Source organism: Prionailurus bengalensis, chromosome A1 (assembly GCF_016509475.1).
Source record: "Prionailurus bengalensis isolate Pbe53 chromosome A1, Fcat_Pben_1.1_paternal_pri, whole genome shotgun sequence".
NCBI classification, from domain to species: Eukaryota; Metazoa; Chordata; class Mammalia; order Carnivora; family Felidae; genus Prionailurus; species Prionailurus bengalensis.
Window position 1 is genome coordinate 125751599 of NC_057343.1, and position 18328 is coordinate 125769926.

At 37.5% G+C, this 18328-nt stretch overlaps 1 protein-coding gene and 1 long non-coding RNA gene across 7 annotated transcripts in view; one reads left to right on the forward strand and one right to left on the reverse strand.

Moving 5' to 3' along the window:
- The window catches only part of MAP3K1 (mitogen-activated protein kinase kinase kinase 1), a 77385-nt gene extending 63682 nt beyond the window's left edge, over positions 1-13703 (forward strand). For all 3 annotated transcript variants that reach the window (XM_043590655.1, XM_043590667.1, XM_043590659.1), the window contains exons 11-20: positions 209-330; positions 1916-2007; positions 2264-2453; positions 2759-4043; positions 4410-4562; positions 5310-5472; positions 7622-7753; positions 8589-8731; positions 9459-9590; positions 11073-13703. In XM_043590655.1, the coding sequence (XP_043446590.1) occupies positions 209-330; positions 1916-2007; positions 2264-2453; positions 2759-4043; positions 4410-4562; positions 5310-5472; positions 7622-7753; positions 8589-8731; positions 9459-9590; positions 11073-11222 (2562 nt within the window). In that variant the 3' untranslated portion in view covers positions 11223-13703. The remainder of the gene's footprint in view (positions 1-208; positions 331-1915; positions 2008-2263; positions 2454-2758; positions 4044-4409; positions 4563-5309; positions 5473-7621; positions 7754-8588; positions 8732-9458; positions 9591-11072) is intronic.
- Positions 1-18328, reverse strand: part of LOC122489170 — a 73415-nt gene that overhangs the window by 31769 nt on the left and 23318 nt on the right. For 2 of the 4 annotated variants that reach the window (XR_006298855.1, XR_006298860.1), the window contains exons 2-4: positions 15627-15723; positions 2939-3069; positions 1015-1231 (exon numbers count right to left, since the gene is read on the reverse strand). This is a non-coding gene — a long non-coding RNA (uncharacterized LOC122489170). The other 2 variants (XR_006298848.1, XR_006298852.1) reach the window with 2 other exon arrangements.

The following is an 18328-nucleotide window of genomic DNA, read 5'->3' on the forward strand; positions in this document are numbered from 1 at the left end:
TAGAAATAGTTCAGAGCATTTCTTTCTACCCCATCTATTTATTTATTCAGTTTTTTATTTGTATCAATATGGATTCATGGATTATTTATGGGTTATAAATCTATTCCTATCATTATGTATTGTTTATTAAATTGTCTCAGATTATACCAGTCTCTGATGCTTTTCAAATGCAGTTAAACTGACCTTCAGGTTTCCCCTCCCCCCCCAGAAAACATTGAGAGCCATGCTGGTATATACTCCTTGCCATAGTTTGGCAGAAAGAATCAAACTGCAGAGACTTCTCCGGCCAGTTGTAGACACCATCCTAGTCAAGTGTGCAGATGCCAATAGGTAAGGCCCTATTGATGAACTGCTTCAAACCCTCTTATATTAAAAGCCTAGCAACAAGCCTCATACCTGGTGAGTATTTGATACATATTTATTAAATGAGGCTTTGAATATTGTTTTCTAAAATGAGATTTGAAATTAAAATGTAACACTGAAAGATTTTCAGCACTAGGGAGAAGGGCTAATGGCAAGTAAAAACCAGGCTAACAAACTGCATGGATAACCACATTATTGTGTTGTGATTTTCTTTTATTATAAAGCAATGTCCTTAACCTCAAGGCCAGTTGGTAAGAATAGTAGCTGATACAAATATAATCTCATTTTAGAGAATGAGTTACACAGGATAGGAACCTATAAAATCATTATACCTGGTTGAAAAAACCCAACCATTCCATATTTGCTGTGTAATGGAATTTTACTCTGACAGTTTATGTTTAAAACAACAATAACAAATTGCATATATCGTTGCAATATCCATAAAAACTGACAAGGAGCAAGAGTAATGCTAACTGGGAGAGTAGAGATAGTAAGGTAGAGAAGTGAGGCATGATCATAGTAAAATAAGCTCAGGCTGTGCCTTTATGAGACCACTGGTTCACTTTTATTTTCCCGTTCTGTGAAGTGGGAGGAAAAGATGACTTTTCACTTAGTGAGCATAGCTGGGAACAGTTGTTTGGTGGTTCTCACCTCTTCACATCCAGCCAGTCTCAGGTGGTAAGGAAGCATGGACTCACCCTTGTGCCTCTGCCATTACACCCATTTGGAGCTCTCTCAGCCCAGCCTTTGTCTTCCTCCTTCCATCGCATGCTGTCATTTGTAACTGGTCTCAAAAATTAGGTGCTTAGATTTGATTTGCTTCACATTTCATTACGTCTTTTTCCTCCATTGTTTTCTCTACCCAAGCCTATGGATTGAAAGTATTAGAGATTTTCTTATTAAGGAGAGTCCTATAATATCTCAAGAACATTAACAGGCAAATTAACAAATCATTAGCAAAATGCACAGAAAAATCACATGGTTTTTCAGTATGAGAATCAGTATTTTTCTGAAAACTTCATTGCTTTTGTGGCAGTTGTGTGCTTTCCAGAATTCTAAAGTTAGATTGTTTACCTGGTTGCTTCGATGATGGACATTATAAAAAATAGAGTAGAGGTTTTAAGATACTTGGAACTCACTCTGGCTATAGAAGAGAACATGAAGGTTTTGGAGGGGAAAGTTTTGTTTTTAATTCAAGAGATTCTTAGTGAAAATTCAGAAATCAAAATGAGTCTTCTGTCTTTTTTAATGAAGTAATCAAAATATGCCTTTTATCTGGTTTGCTATTTAAATCAACATTTGCTAAGAGCCACTAGTAAAGATTCTGTGATTAACATAGATGAGGTAAAGCTTATGAAATTAGACCTTAAATAATGAATATTATCTGTAGCAACACTGTAAATTGATTTTAGTGGTGGAAAAGCAAACACTTGTGAAACTATTTTTTGCCACCTTTTCATATGGCATTACATTACTATTGTCCTTTTGTCCTTTTAATGTGTATTTTATCCAGGATAAGATCCAAGTCTGATGTTGCTTCTTTCATTTTTAGTCGCACAAGTCAGCTGTCTATATCAACCCTGTTGGAATTGTGCAAAGGCCAAGCAGGAGAGTTGGCAGTTGGCAGAGAAATACTTAAAGCTGGTAAAATCTTTTTACTTAAAATAAATGTAGCAGGTCTTATCATAATCCCATAATCTCTGATAGGGCAGCTGTATACAGGATTTTGAAGTAATTGTGTAAATTGATTCAGTCAGCTAACATTAGAAATAGGAATTAATCTAAACAATACTTAAAATGAATATAATTAGAGTATTTTTCTTGGTCTTTATGCTATTTTGATCATGTTTTAGATTTTAGTATCACTATTTTTCAGTTATTTGTTATTTCCTTTTTGTAGGATCCATTGGTATTGGTGGTGTTGATTATGTCTTAAGTTGTATTCTTGGAAACCAAACTGAATCAAACAACTGGCAAGAACTTCTGGGCCGCCTTTGTCTTATGGACAGACTGCTGTTGGAATTTCCTGCTGAATTTTACCCTCATATCGCCAGTACTGATGTTTCACAAGCTGAGCCTGTTGAAGTCAGGTAATTTTTCTTCTGCAAATATATTACTTTGTTCTTCCCTCCTACCCCATCCCTACCTTACCCCGCCCCCCCTCCCCAAAGAAGGACACATTTTAGAAAGACTTAGAAACTACAGAACATATACAGGTTACTACTAATACCTTAATATTTGATTGACATAAAAACCTCAAGCCTGGGCTATTTAATTGAAAATATATAGATCCTTTGTACTGAAAGGACTGTTTTTAAATGTATAAGCTTCTTTTTATTTGTGTATATTTTGCAGTAGTTTTAACTTGTAATTGAATGTGTTTTTTTTCTTTCAGGTATAAAAAGCTGCTGTCCCTCTTAACCTTTGCTTTGCAGTCCATTGATAATTCCCACTCAATGGTTGGCAAACTCTCCCGAAGGATCTATTTGAGTTCTGCAAGAATGGTTACTGCAGTACCCCATGTATTTTCAAAACTGTTAGAAATGTTGAATGTTTCCAGTTCCACTCATTTTACCAGGATGCGTCGTCGTCTGATGGCTATTGCAGATGAGGTGGAAATCGCTGAGGCCATCCAGCTGGGCATAGAAGACAATTTGGATGGTCAACATGACAGCTTTTTGCAGGCATCTGTCTCTAACAGCTTTCCTGAAACCACAGAGAACAGCTTCCTTGAGCACACAGACCATTTAGAGAAAACTGGAAAAGTACTGTGTGCCACAAAACTGAGTGCCAATTCAGAAGACATTACTGACAGACTGGGCAGCATTTCAGTAGGACTTCCTAGTTCAACAACAATGGAGCAACCAAAGCCAGTGGTTCAAACTAAAGGCAGACCCCACAGTCAGTGTTTGAACTCCTCTCCTTTATCTCATCATTCCCAGTTAGTGTTTCCATCCTTGTCAACTCCTTCTTCATCTGCCCCATCTGCACCAGTTGGTACCGGAACAGATATCACTAAGCATAGACCTCAGGGATTCATTCCCTGCAAAATACCTTCTGCATCTCCTCAAACACAGCGTAAGTTTTCTCTACAGTTCCAGAGAAACTGTTCCGAAAACAGAGACTCAGATAAACTTTCCCCCATCTTTACTCAGTCAAGACCCCTGCCTTCTAGTACTATACACAGGCCAAAGCCGTCTCGACCTACCCCAGGTAATACAAGTAAACAAGGAGATGTCTCAAAGAATAGCATGACACTTGATCTGAAAAGTAGTACTTCCAAATGTGATGACAGCTTTGGTGGCAGCAGCAATAGCAGTAGTGCTGTTATACCCAGTGATGAGACAGTATTCACCCCAGTAGAAGAGAAATGCAGATTAGACGTCAATACAGAACTCAATTCCAGCATTGAGGACCTTCTTGAAGCATCTATGCCTTCAAGTGACACAACAGTAACTTTTAAGTCAGAAGTTGCTGTCCTGTCTCCTGAAAAGGATGAAAATGATGATACCTACAAAGATGATGTGAATCATAATCAGAAGTGCAAAGAAAAGATGGAAGCTGAAGAAGAAGAAGCTTTAGCAATTGCCATGGCAATGTCAGCGTCTCAGGATGCCCTCCCCATAGTTCCTCAACTACAGGTTGAAAATGGAGAGGATATCATCATTATTCAACAGGATGTAAGTACAAGTCTTAAAGAGATTAGAGTTTCTTTGTACCGCTAAAATCTAATTCAGAAATGATGTTTTTTTACACAAGTTAATCATTAGAAGCAATTTTTCACATAGAATTACACATTGTATATAATATCGTGTCATTGCTTAAACATACACTCCTTGACTATTTCAAAGGCATTTCTGGTTGGTTCTATAATGGTGATCACTTCTGCATTTGACATTGGTCACCAACACTGCCCATTCAGAGGTTAACTTTATAGGTAGTTTGGGAAGCCAGACTGAACAAGAATAATATTTTGCGAGGCTAATTTCACAGATCCTTCCTCTTTTAACTTAATAGTAAAAAGATTGCTTTCATTTAATATGTAGACACCCGAAACTCTACCAGGACATACCAAAGCAAAGCAACCTTACAGAGAAGACACTGAATGGCTAAAAGGTCAGCAGATAGGCCTTGGAGCATTTTCTTCTTGTTATCAGGCTCAAGATGTGGGAACTGGAACTTTAATGGCTGTTAAACAGGTAAATATCTGGTGAGCACATAAATGATTTAAATTATAAAAATGAAGCATGAGCAAATAAGAAAAGTAAAGGCTAGGTCCCTTTGTGTATATGCTTTTGTTCTTTGATTATCACAAACCTAAATTTCAAAGTAAATACTGCCAAAGCACCAAAAGCATCATGAATTCTATTGAAAAGCTGAAGCATGATTATTTTAACAAATTATAGAAACGATCCCTCAAAGTACAGTCTTTAAGTGTGACTATGCATGACGATTCTAAGATGCAACATCAAGGTGGGCCTCATAGTGGCTGTTTTTGGTTTTTGGTTGTGCTTTTTATAAACAGAGGTATGGTTTCATACTCCTTTTAGCAATGTTACCAATGTACCATCATCTCGGGGGCTCTGGTAGTTTACTTTTTATGATGAGCATGCTTATCAAGATAAGAAAATAATGAAGTTTTCATTTTTAAATCACATTGGTTCTTCCATGAATTGGCTTTTCTCATTCTGTCTTCGGTTTGGGAGGATTGGCTATGTCCCATTTTTTGTCACTTTTCTGATATTTCACTGCTTAAGCCACACCCTGTCTAAAAGCGTTTGAATTGGCTTTTCATGAAGTATCTACATTGCATCCATGAGCATAAATGCCAATTCCTATTATATAAGCTAATATGAATTTGCCCATTTTAGATCAGATTGTCAGTGAAAACTGTAAATAGAAATTCATCAGAATTAAAAACCTTATAAACGTGGTTATTGAAACAGGTGACATATGTCAGAAATACATCTTCTGAGCAAGAAGAAGTAGTGGAAGCATTAAGAGAAGAGATCAGAATGATGAGCCATTTGAATCATCCCAACATCATTAGGATGTTGGGAGCCACATGTGAGAAGAGCAATTATAATCTCTTCATCGAATGGATGGCAGGTATGTTCATGTTTTAAATTACCAATAGTAGTACATGAATTTAACTTTCTGGTTGACGTTAAATTTAGGAAAAACATTTTGATGAATACATATTTTTATTAAATAGCTTGAATTTCTAAAAGCAAATTACCCTAATAATATAAACTATAAATAACTTGTCTTTAAATACAAATAAAATATTGTCTCTAACTTTTTAACTTTTTCAGTGGTTTATTTTTGAGAGACAGAGTGTGACAGAGACAGAGTGTGAGCAGGGGAGGGGCAGAGAAAGAGGCAAACACAGAATCCGAAGCAGGCTCCAGGCTCTGAGCTGTCAGCACAGAGCCCAACACGGGGCTGAACCTTACAAACCTCGAGATCATGACCTGAGCGGAAGTCAGACGCTTAACCAACTGAGCCACCCAGGCGCCCCTCTGTGTTTCTTTTTAAATGATTATATAGCATTCTTTTATAAGAATAATTTTTTTTTTCAACGTTTTTTTTTTATTTATTTTTGGGACAGAGAGAGACAGAGCATGAACGGGCGAGGGGCAGGGAGAGAGGGAGACACAGAAACGGAAACAGGCTCCAGGCTCTGAGCCATCAGCCCAGAGCCCGACGCGGGGCTCGAACTCACGGACCGCGAGATCGTGACCTGACTGAAGTCGGACGCTTAACTGACTGCGCCACCCAGGCGCCCCAAGAATAATTTTTTTTAAACTGCTATGTATAAGACCCATATTTTTCCAGGTGGCTGTCATTAGTTGGACAGATTTGAGATGTTTTAACATGACAATATAAAAGTGAAATTAAGATATAACTTGGAGGGGCACCTGGGTGGCTCAGTTGGTTAGGCATCCGACTTGGGCTCAGGTCACGATCTCATGGTTCTTGAGTTCAAGCCCCACATTGGGCCCTGTGCTGACAGCTCAGAGCCTGAAGCCTGCTTCAGATGCTGTGTCTCCCTCTCTCTCTGCCCCTCCCCAGCTCGTGCTCTCTCTCAGAAATGAATAAATGTTAAAAAAAAATAAATAAAAAAGAAAAAAGATACAACTTGGAAAAATTAAGCAATGAAGCATAAAATTGAACCTTATCTACGTGAATAAATAATGACAAAATATACCATATATACAGTAAAACAAGTAACTTGGGATGTAATGAATGAATAAGTGGTTTAACTTTTTAGATTTTTTGTGTTTGAAGAGTTGATTTTTAATATGTTCTCTGATGTTGGTCATAGCTAGGTTGATGGTTGTTTTCAGGTTGACTATTACAAATACTTCTCAGTGAGGTTTACTGAGTTTGTGACTTGTACCAGGTCACAACTAGTAGATAATAGAACATGAAGCCTAATGCTCCATCTTCTGGCTCCTCCTATTCTCTTTACCTTCTGCTAAGTAACATGTTAGCACTGTTTATTTAAGTCTTTTTATTAAGAAAGGTATTTTGGGGGTGCCTGGGTGGCTCATTTGGTTAAGTGTCTGACTTTGGACATGATGTCGCAGGTCATGATGTCCTCAGGTCATGATGTCGCAGTTTGTGAGTTGAGCCCCACCTCGGGCTCTGTGCTGACAGCTCAGAGCCTGGAGCTGCTTCAGATTCTCTATCTTCCTCTCTGCCCCTCCCCTGCTCGCGTACTCTCTCTCAAAAACAAACAAACATTAAAAAAGTTTTTTTAAAGGTATTTTGGGGGTACCTGGATGGCTCAGTTGATTGAGCATTAGATTCTTGATTTTGGCTTATCTCACGGTCATGAGATCAGGCCCCACATTGGGCTCCACACTGGGGGGTGAAGCCTGCTTAAGAATCTCTCTCCCTCTCCCCCCTAATGCTCTCTCTCAAAAAAAAAAAAAAAAAGTGTTTTATGTATCTATCAAAAAGAGAGGTGAATGGTACATTTCAGAAATGGCTCCATGTAAAACTATTAAGTTTTAAAGCTTTCTGAAATCTTGACCTCCCAAAAAACTAGTTCATGAAAGTTTGATGAAAATGTCTAATTGTTAGGAATGTGTTAGTTTTTAAATCAGTTTCACCTGATGCAGTGTATAAATATAACATTCCATACATGAATGTGAGTTCATGTGGTGCAAGCTAATGTAACCAAAATGTAATCAATGGTTTTAATTTGGCTTAAACTTATGATAACTATCATTACATGTTTGTCTTAAAGGGGGATCTGTGGCTCATTTGCTCAGTAAATATGGAGCCTTCAAAGAATCAGTAGTTATTAACTATACTGAACAATTACTTCGTGGCCTTTCATATCTCCATGAAAACCAGATCATTCACAGAGATGTCAAAGGTAAGAATTCTTTTCATTACTACCTATTAGCAAGAGGTAGAAATCAAATGTAGTTTTAAAACTCAGACCTTTGTTGATAATTTCTAACTTGAGATTATCTATGGGACTGTTTCCCCTGAGTAACTCAAATCACTAGAATTATTCTAAGCGAAAGGAACCTTTGGAATCATATAATCTGCCTTCCTTAGGCTGTGACTTTTCCATTCTTACTGCTGATTTTTTTTTTTTTTCAGTCTGATAACTAATGGCAAACCAAGTATAAAATTCAGGTCTCTGATTACCTTTCTTGGTCTCCTGATTTCTACTGCCTCCCCAAAAGTTCCCATTCCTGGTTTTATTTAAAATAACTGGGATATTATGAACTTTTTTGAGAAAAAGCCTTTCAAATCTTTTGCAGTTTATTTTGTTTAAGAGCAGCTTTGGTTTCCTGACATGAAAGTCTTTGGCTAGTATTTGACAGTGTGTATTTTGAATTGGTCTTAGGTATATTTCAACAAATTTTGTCTTAAGATATAAGCTACACTAAAACTTTAATGTTGAGGGAAGGTTTTTGTTGGGATTCATTATATTAAAGATTTTCAACACTTAGTGACATTTCACTAAATGTCTGCCTTTGTATCTCTTTATGCCTTCTTACTTTCATCTTCCTTTGAGGATTTGGGATTTTATTTGTTTTACATGTCGATACCAGTGTGCCTTCGAATTGAGAGGGGAGAGTTCTCTGAACCTCTGACATACCCACTTCTTCTGTGATTGTCCTATTAGTAGTATTTTACTGAGATTTGAATCCTTTTGTTTTTTAACATACAAGGTCATTTGCTGTTTTTGTTGACAGGTGCCAATTTGCTAATTGACAGCACAGGTCAGAGACTGAGAATTGCAGATTTTGGAGCTGCAGCCAGGTTGGCATCAAAAGGAACTGGTGCAGGAGAGTTTCAGGGACAGTTATTGGGGACAATTGCATTTATGGCACCTGAGGTGAGAAGCAGCTTTGAGTGTGCTGAAAGAAAATATCTGGAGTTCTGTGTGACAGAATTATAGCAAATTAGTTTGCGGTGTTATTCAGTATATGCTTACCACTTAGAAGTCCATGAGTCTAAAAATAAGGTTTTAATGGTATCCTTGCTTTCAGACTCTTAATCCCTGCCTTTCTATCTTGGTCTTGACAAAATTTTAAAAGATGGGTTTTCGTAGATTTCCTTAAAAGCTATTTCTAACAAAGAATTTTGGGGTAATTTATACTACTTGTTTTGTAGTAAGCCCAAAGTGCACATAATTAGAAATCTTAACAACTGTTCTCTCTCTATTCAAAAGGGAGATGACACAGAAGCAGGACTTAGTAGAAGTTTAAGTAAACATTACAATTCTGAATTAGGCTTCTTTTGTGTTCAGAACTCTTCGTGTTCATATGTAATGATAACTGGTTGTCCTTTGGCCCCATAGTTAACTTCTAAGTGCACTGGGGCTGCTTTGAAATTCTGTGATGTGATCCTTCTTCAGAATCTCCCAGTTCTCCAAAATATTTTTTGTACCACACAGATTAAGTTTGTTGATGAAATAAATGAGACATCAGACTAGTCCATGGAATTGCTGTTTGTACCATTGTTCTGGTTTGAAATAAAAAAACTAGAATCTGTAACTACAGAATGTCTTTGTCTTTTTTTAATGGATCCTATTTCCAAATTAACTCTCTTTTTTATTTTAGGTACTAAGAGGTCAGCAATATGGTAGGAGCTGTGATGTATGGAGTGTTGGCTGTGCTATTATAGAAATGGCTTGTGCTAAACCACCCTGGAATGCAGAAAAACACTCCAATCATCTTGCTTTGATATTTAAGGTATTTATGATATAAAAATTACTTCTTTCCACTAAAATTGGCAGGAGGAAGATTTTCATGGGTTCTCCTTAACTCTCAATCTAATGTCCAGGTAGATCTTCCTTGAAATAAATATGTATGTATACATATGCAGGAATTCATATGGTGCGGTAAATGCTGGCAGCATGTACAGTTGGTTCTCATTTTTCACAGTAGTTAGGCTCCATAAAGTCATTGTGAACAATGAGTTAGCAAATAATGAGTCATTGTTCCTAGGTGAAATATGTGTGTATCTCAGACTTTCAAGTGTAAAAATGTAAAGCTCTTCCTTCCTGTATATAATCCACAAATTTTTACAATCTGATTTACTATTTTCTGTATTTAAAAAATGTACACCCAAGTCAGGTGCCAAATCCTGTCTGTCCATTTCCATCAAAGAATAGAATAGTTGAGATTTTTAGCTTTTGATCCAGACATGTGCTAGGTAAAAGCTAGGGCTTTGCAGCCATACAGACCTGGTTTCAAACCCTGGTTCCATAAAGCCGTGTGACTAGGGAAATGATTTCTGTCTACCCTCTGTTTTCTTGGTTATAAAATAGGTATAATAACAGCACCTACTTCATGGGATTATTATGGGAACAAACAAAATTACCTCTGGGTCTTAGTGAAGCCCTTAGCACACAGCTGTCTGTGTGCACAGTGACTAGTATCAGTCCTGTGCACTGGCTCCCCAGCACCTCACACCTGCCATAACTTCTTCCAGCCCTTTTCACACTCCTAGAACTTCCTCATTCAGTGCAGGTGTGTTTCTAATGTACTGGCCAGGTTTGGTCTTGCTCACTTGGAATAGCTCGCTGTGCTGAATATTAGAAAATGCATGATGGGGGCGCCTGGGTGGCGCAGTCGGTTAAGCGTCCGACTTCGGCCAGGTCACGATCTCGCGGTCCGTGAGTTCGAGCCCCGCGTCGGGCTCTGGGCTGATGGCTCAGAGCCTGGAGCCTGTTTCCGATTCTGTGTCTCCCTCTCTCTCTGCCCCTCCCCCGTTCATGCTCTGTCTCTCTCTGTCCCAAAAATAAATAAACGTTGAAAATAAAAATTAAAAAAAAAAAAAAAAAAAAAAGAAAATGCATGATGAAGCAAAGATCACAAAAGCCATACTGGAGAATGAATATGAGTAAAGCATATAGTAAACTGAATACTCTTCCTGTCTGACCATTTTGATGCACTTAGTCTTGTTCATTTGAGACAGTAAGGAAAACCATAGATCGACCTCATCCGGATGTAGTTGATCAATTCAAAATCCTAAAATTTCAAGGTTCTTGAAGGAAGCCTCCCATCCAGTGGGTGAGTTTTTGCACAGATTGTCAGAAGGAAATCCATCCACTGTAGCCTCAGTGCCTGTGTACAGGATGCACATACAGAGGCTTTGAAATCTATGCACATGTACTAATACATCAGAAGTTCCAATCGTGGCAAGTTTCAACACGGGTGGTTTTCTTACAGATTGCAAGTGCAACTACTGCTCCATCGATCCCTTCACATTTGTCTCCTGGTTTACGGGATGTGGCTCTTCGGTGTTTGGAACTTCAACCTCAGGATAGACCTCCGTCAAGAGAGCTACTGAAGCATCCAGTCTTCCGTACTACATGGTAGCCATTTAGACAAACTATAATGGGGACAGGATGCTCATCAAGAGAAAAAAACTTTTGTGGGGAACCACGTTGATAATCTGCTGGCCTTCATGCCAACGAACAGCTATGAACAAGACCAGTGGGAACCCTTACCTAAGTATGTGATTGACAAATCATGATCTGTACCTAAGCTTAGTATGCAAAAGTCCACAGTTTGTGCAGACACTGTAAACTGTGCCTTTCAAAGAACTGGCCATAGGTAAACAGAAAAGCAATGAAGTTTGCATGACTAATGAACAGCAGCATATTTCGGGGTTTTTTGGAGCACTTTTTCAGCAATATTAGCAGCTGAGGGGCTCAGGATCTATTTTAATGTTTCAATTATTCTTCCATTTCATATCATGATCACAGGCAGGGGGTTCTGCAATTCCGTTCAGTTTTTTGTCACTGGCTATAAATCAGTATCTGCCTCTTTTAGATCGGAATATGCTATAAGTAGCAGTAAATAAATACATTTTTAAAAGTTGATGACTTCTTTATGAACCACAGTTGACCTTTATTTTTTAAATGCCTGGGCAGTTGTGGTTCACTGTGCATTTTACTGTTGGCCCATTCATTTCGTTTTTGGAAATTATGGTTCTATATTTTCATTTCACCTTCACTTTTGTTTAATATTCAGGGAAAGGTGATCTTTTCAAACCAGAAAAAAAAATAGAACTAGATGTGAACTAGAGTTTATTAAATATCTTGCTATTGCAAGTGTTTTTTTTAATACAGATTGTTTTTTTAAATTGGAATATAATAAAATACTACCTTCATTGAGTCAGTCACTGCTCTTTTCATGCAGGTTAAATATAAATTCAGTGAAAATCAACTATTCTCTGTGATGCAGCTCACAACCAAGATCAAGATTACCTTGAAATTTATTTGAGTTCTTTTAATGTATTGGTTTCTTTTGTAGGAAACTTCACACCATTGAAGTCTTACTTTGTATGTAATAATCCATCATTCGTCATCACCACTAATAACATGAAACTGCTATTTTCCTTCTACCATGCATCATCTCTTTCCACTAGGCCTGGCTGACCATTAACGAAAAATTAACTAATGACCCAACTATTAATAATAGCGTTTGTACAAAATAAATCTGCTTGGGACTTTGAAAATGTGTTCAGAAAGAAAAGTCAAATGGATTCCACTTACTAATCCTTGAATTTTGCACAATTATCTAATGGTTTTCATCTGAGTGGAATTCAGATACATGGAATCTAGAAGGAAAATGGCAGCTCTTTTATCCTTTTTTTGTGAGTCTTTTAAAATCAAGTACTGATTAAATATTTAATACAGCTTTTTGAGATGTTAAATCTTAACTCTTCAGACGCCCGTTGAATTGTTGCAGAATGAAACAGAATTGGTTATTCTCAAAGACTCAGGATAAACTAAATAAGCTATATAGAGTACATTTTAAATGTACAACACAAATTGGAAGTAAAATAAGTTACAAGTTAAGTTTACAGGGATATATTGCATATAATTTTTAAAAGACAGTTTTGGGTTTTTGTTTTTTTGTTTTTTTTTTCTATGTGAATGTGTCTCTTAGTGAAATTTTACATTCCTTTGTTTTGGAAGATTGGCAATATTTGAAGAGTTAAAAATAGTACCGAAATGTGAAGTTTGGTAGCTCTACATGTGTTGTACTTGACTTTCTTTTTTATTTTCTATCTTTTGTGTGTGACTACTTAGAATTTTCACAACTCTAATAAGATTGTTTCCAAGTTTCTCATGTGCAAGCTTTAACGGATGCACTCTTGCCATTTGATGTACTGGAAGATCACTGGTCAGATCAATACTGTGTCTGACAGAAATGTAAACTGTATAAACTGAGGAACCTCAGCTAATCAGTATTACTTTGTAGATCACATGCCCACCACATTTCAAACTCAAACTGCCTCTAGATGTCCAAATCCATTGTTTGAGTTTGTTTGCAGTTCCCTCAGCTTGCTGGTAATTGTGGTGTTTTGTTTTTTGTTTTGTTTTCAATGCAAATGTGATATAATCTTATTTTCTTTGGATCAAAGCTGGACTGAAAATTGTATTGTGTAATTATTTTTGTGTTCTTAATGTTATTTGGTACTCAAGTTGTAAATAATGTCTACTGCTGTTTATTCCAGGTTCTACTACCTCAGGTGTCCTATAGATTTTTCTTCTACCAAAGTTCACTTTCACAATGAAATTATATTTGCTGTGTGACTATGATTCCTAAGACTTCCAGGGCTTAAGGGCTAACTTCTATTAGCACCTTACTATGTAAGCAAATGTTACAAAAAAAAAAAAAAAAAAAAAAAATCTCTGGGTTAAGAAAATTTGGCTTAAATGTATCCTTTGTTATTTTAAATATATCAAGATATTTTAATTAAAATTTTTACCCCATTGAACCAATTTTATAGTATTTGTACCTATTTTGGTGTTTTGTCTTTATAGTAAATAAAAGTTTTTGAACAAAGGTTGGTAATTTTATTTATTTTTTGCCAGCTGCCCCATTATGTCTTTTATGGTTGAAGTATTCAAACCACCATCACATGTTCCTAGTAGTTGTCAAGACTCATTCAAATCCAGAACAAGGTGACTGTTTTATAGAGGTCCCTCCACTGGGAGTTTCATGCTTCTTCATGACTGGATTCAGAGTATGCCTTTGTGACAGGAATATCACAGAGGTGATGCTATGCTCTTCTTAGTGTGTCTTACCAGGAGGCGCTTACGGAGTCAGTCTGTCCGGATGCTGGTGATATTAATTAACTGATCATCTGAGTAGGCTTCACCAATATAAAGTTATCCTTTCCCTTTATAATTAATATGTAGCTTTATGTTAAGTATTTTGCAGAGGTAATATTTTGAGCCTACATAGTTTGTTCTTCATTCACCATTAACTCTCTGCTCTTTGCTTTCTTGCATTCTGAATTATTACTCTGTTAGTTGCCAGATGGTGATTTTCTAGTTCCTGCATTCCTTCTGTATTTTATTAATGGGCATTTTGCTATAATGACTTATTATTTATAACAAAATGGATTTGCAGATTCCTCTTCAGTGAGAGTAAATCCATTACTGTCATCATGTATTTGTTCAAATTGTCATCCTTAGCCACTGGGTGCCTCTGAAAGCTAGCTTCTCTGTCCACTGGCAAGCCACCATTCTTCTCTGAACACTTCTCTGAACACAGACCTATCTTGTGTGTCTTCCACTTCAGCCTGGAGATAAGCCATTTTCCAAAGATTTCTTTGATGGAAACTGATATTTAAAAACAAGATAGTACTCTCTCTCTCTCTTTCTGCCTCTCTCTCTCTCAAAATACACTTTATTTAAAAAGTGGGGGGTGCCTGGGTGGCTCAGTTGTTTAAGTGTCTGACTCTTGATTTTGGCTCAGGTCATGATCTTGCAGGTCATGAGTTCAAGCCCCATGTCGGGTTCTGCACTGGCAGTACAGAGCCAGCTTGGGAATCTCTCTTTCTCCCTCTCTCTCTCAAAATAAATGGATAAACTTTAAATCAATAAATAAAAACAGGGTCCCTCTTTACATATTTTTAACTCCTTTCCTGGACAGTAAAAACTCTGACTCCCATTTACCTCAATATATCTTGTTCAAGTCCTCCACCCATGTAACGAATCTCCAATCTTCCTAATCCCCTTCAGGCTGCCTTCTCTCCCTGGGGCCCAACCCCTGCTGGACTGCCTTTGTTCCAGCTTACCTATGGGCTTTAGTATATATGTTATATATATATATATATATATATATATATATATACACACACACACACACACACACACACACACACATATATATATATTTTTTTAAAGCTATCTTACAAGTATACATAAAAGTCACATATATTATAGCGTGTGTGTGTGTGTGTGTGTGTGTGTATGAAATTTCCAATATTCCTCCTGGCCCCATTTATTCACAGCCCCCCCCCCCCCCACTATCAACATCTAAGGGTTTTTTGACAAGAAGAGGAACTCTTTTAAAAAAAATTTTTTTTAATATATTTTAAGTGAAAATTCTAACTCTTTTTAACATAATCTACCTTATGTGGCTTTACAAGTTATGTACTTTCACATAAATACTACTACTGTTCCCAGGCAGCATAGATGAAACTTAATTGATTCTGTTAATTGATTCTGTTCACACAACTGTTTAAATCGTATGGTGTTTAAAAAAAAAAACAAAAACTGTCCTCTTACATTAACCTGCTGAGAATGGGAATGAAGATTTACTCACCAGCTAGTATTTGTCAGTCACACCCTGGAACACAGTGATTATACTCCATTTCACAAATGCAGAAAGGGGGCAATTTCAATCATTCTGCAATTCAAGCTACACCAGCCAGTGAGCTCACGTGGCCTGCCCCACAGTTTTAGTCTTAGATTGTACCTGTGGTTATGTACTCATTTCCACTTTTATCCTTCATTTTTCTGCCAGTAGTCATTTCTCACAGGACCAAACTTATCAGAAACAAGATGAATCAACCCTGCAAAACAGGTAATGTCACTGAGTAAGTGTGGGTTCAGAGGGCATTTTGTGTCTACATCTGTTTTAAAGCTTCTGTATTATTTGAAAATGTGTGTCTTTTATATAGCCTCTAGATATTACTGCTGAAGGGTACACTTGTGTCATTTTCAGAAAACATTACTTTTGAGAACAGGTTTTTGCCTCAGGAATTAAAATAAATTCTATTGTGGGGCACCTGGGTGGCTCAGTCGGTTAAGCGTCCGACTTCAGCTCAGGTCATGATCTCACAGTCTGTGAGTTCGAGCCCCGCATTGGGCTCTGTGCTGACAGCTCAAAGCCAATCCAAAGCAGCTTTGGATTCTGTGTCTTTCCTCTCTCTCTGCCCCTCCCATACTCATGCTCTGTCTCTCAAAAAATGAATAAATGTTAAAAAAATTTTTAATTCTATTGTTCTTTGATTCTATTTAAGTGATGTTAATAATTGTGTAAAAGGATGATACTGTCAGGTTAGAGATAATCTAGAAAAATGTTGGTGTATCATGCTTACACAGAAAAGCCAATGAATGCATACATGAACTAATACAGTAATACACTTGTTACAGAATAAAATGCAGGAAATACTGAAGCCACTGGGGAAAACAGTGACTAACAGAAACTTTTGCAAACTATCTTTATGTGTCATGAAAATTTTTAGGTTTGTCCTTTATTTTTTTTAACGTTTATTCATTTTTGATAGACAGAGACAGAGAATGAGTGAGGGAGGGGCAGAGAGAGAGGGAGACACAATCCAAAACAGGCTCCAGGCTCTAAGCTGTCAGCACAGACCCTGACTCGGGCTTGAACTCATAAACCACAAGATCATGACCAGAGCCGAAATTGGATGCTTAACCGACTAAGCTACCCCTAGGTTTGTCCTTTCTTAATTTTAAGCTGTAAGCAAAAATCTCAGGTTAAAATGACATAAGGGAGGAAAGGATGGGCCTTTTAAAGTAGGTCATTAGGATGGACCTAGAAACCAGAGAGCATGAAACATAACCTAGATCACATCTGGCTCTGCCAATTGCCATTTGACTCTCTGAACCTCCATTTCTGCTTCTATGAAAACAAAGTGACAATGTTATGTGAAGGAGAAGAACCTATGTAAGTGACCAAGAATTGCCAGGTACATTGGATACACAATATATGTTGGTATGAATGAATGAGTGACCCCCAAGGGCATAGACTCAAATACTTCTTTGTGGCTAGAAGGGTCTTTAGCAGGGCTTGTGGCCAACCTGAGAGTTCATGCCAAATTCACATCCAAGAAAGGGGTCGAGCTCACCACACTGAAATGGGGGAAAAAAACAGAACAAAACAAAAAGTACTGCCAAAGCCTTTAAATTTTCAAAAGAAGCTGGAAATCTGGATTTTATCTGTAATTTCCTGGTTTTTAAACATTAGAAACTAATTTAAAATTTGGATTAGGAACTGTAGGCTAACCAAAATTCATATGCTAGATTTGACCTGTGGCTAGCCACTTATTAATCTCTGATTTTGGTCCAGGCTTATAAAACAAAAGAAGGTAGAAAACAGGAGTAGAATCGCCACTTTGGAAAAGTGGGTCTAGGACTTTTGTCTTCAAAGAGCTATGAGATGGTGAGAAAGTGGAGATGCTGATTATAGATGCTAGAAAACTAACCTCTGAAGAGAAAATCAATGTCTAATTATATGCGCTGATGTGAAATGTTTACCACTAAAGCGTGATTAGCAGGTAGCAAATTCTGCATATGGAGCATTCAAATATACCATTACTGTGATCTAGATAACTTTGTGAATTTATGTGACAATAGATAGGCATTATCTGTGACTAAAGGACTCCATCCATGACTGAAGCCAGTCTTACCACTTTGTAATTAACCCAGAATCACCATAGCCCAGGCCTCATGGCCCTCCTACTTTGCCAGCCATGTAGAGAGAAACTTGGGCTAACCTGATGATGTAAGAGGCAAAGGCATCATGCACCAAGTTCCTTTTCCCACAGTACTGAAATTCCTGTCAGAGTTTATTTTTGAGATTACTAAATGCTATTTCCCCTTGAAGTTAATTTGCTGAAGGAGATTTCTCAACGTGTATAAAGACATACTGAGGATGAGGGTGTGACTAGGGTGAAAGGGGGAGAAAGAGAAGAGGGAGAAAAAACATGGTATGAGAGATACTGAAAAATCCTTGGCACCAAGTGGCATGACTGCATTTGTATTTTGTAAAGATCACTCTAGTAGCATCTTAAAGAACCAAACCAGTTAGTAGCAGAGGCAGGTACAAAGTCAGAAGATAACTGCAGTGTCCAGATAAGAAATTAAGAAGGGAGAGTGACATCACGGCAGCATAAAAAGGTCCCTATCAAAACTGAATCATGAGGAGGGGAGCCTGGGTGGCTCAGTTGGTTTAGCGTCCCACTTCAGCTCAGGTCACGATCTCATGGTTTGTGAGTTCAAGCCCCGCATCGGGCTTTGTGCTGACAGCTCAGAGCCTGGAACCTGCTTCGGATTCTGTGTCTCCCTCTCTCTCTGCCCCTAACCCACTCTCATTCTGTCTCTGTCTCTCTCAAAAATAAGTAAAAACATTTTAAAAAATTAAAAAAAAAA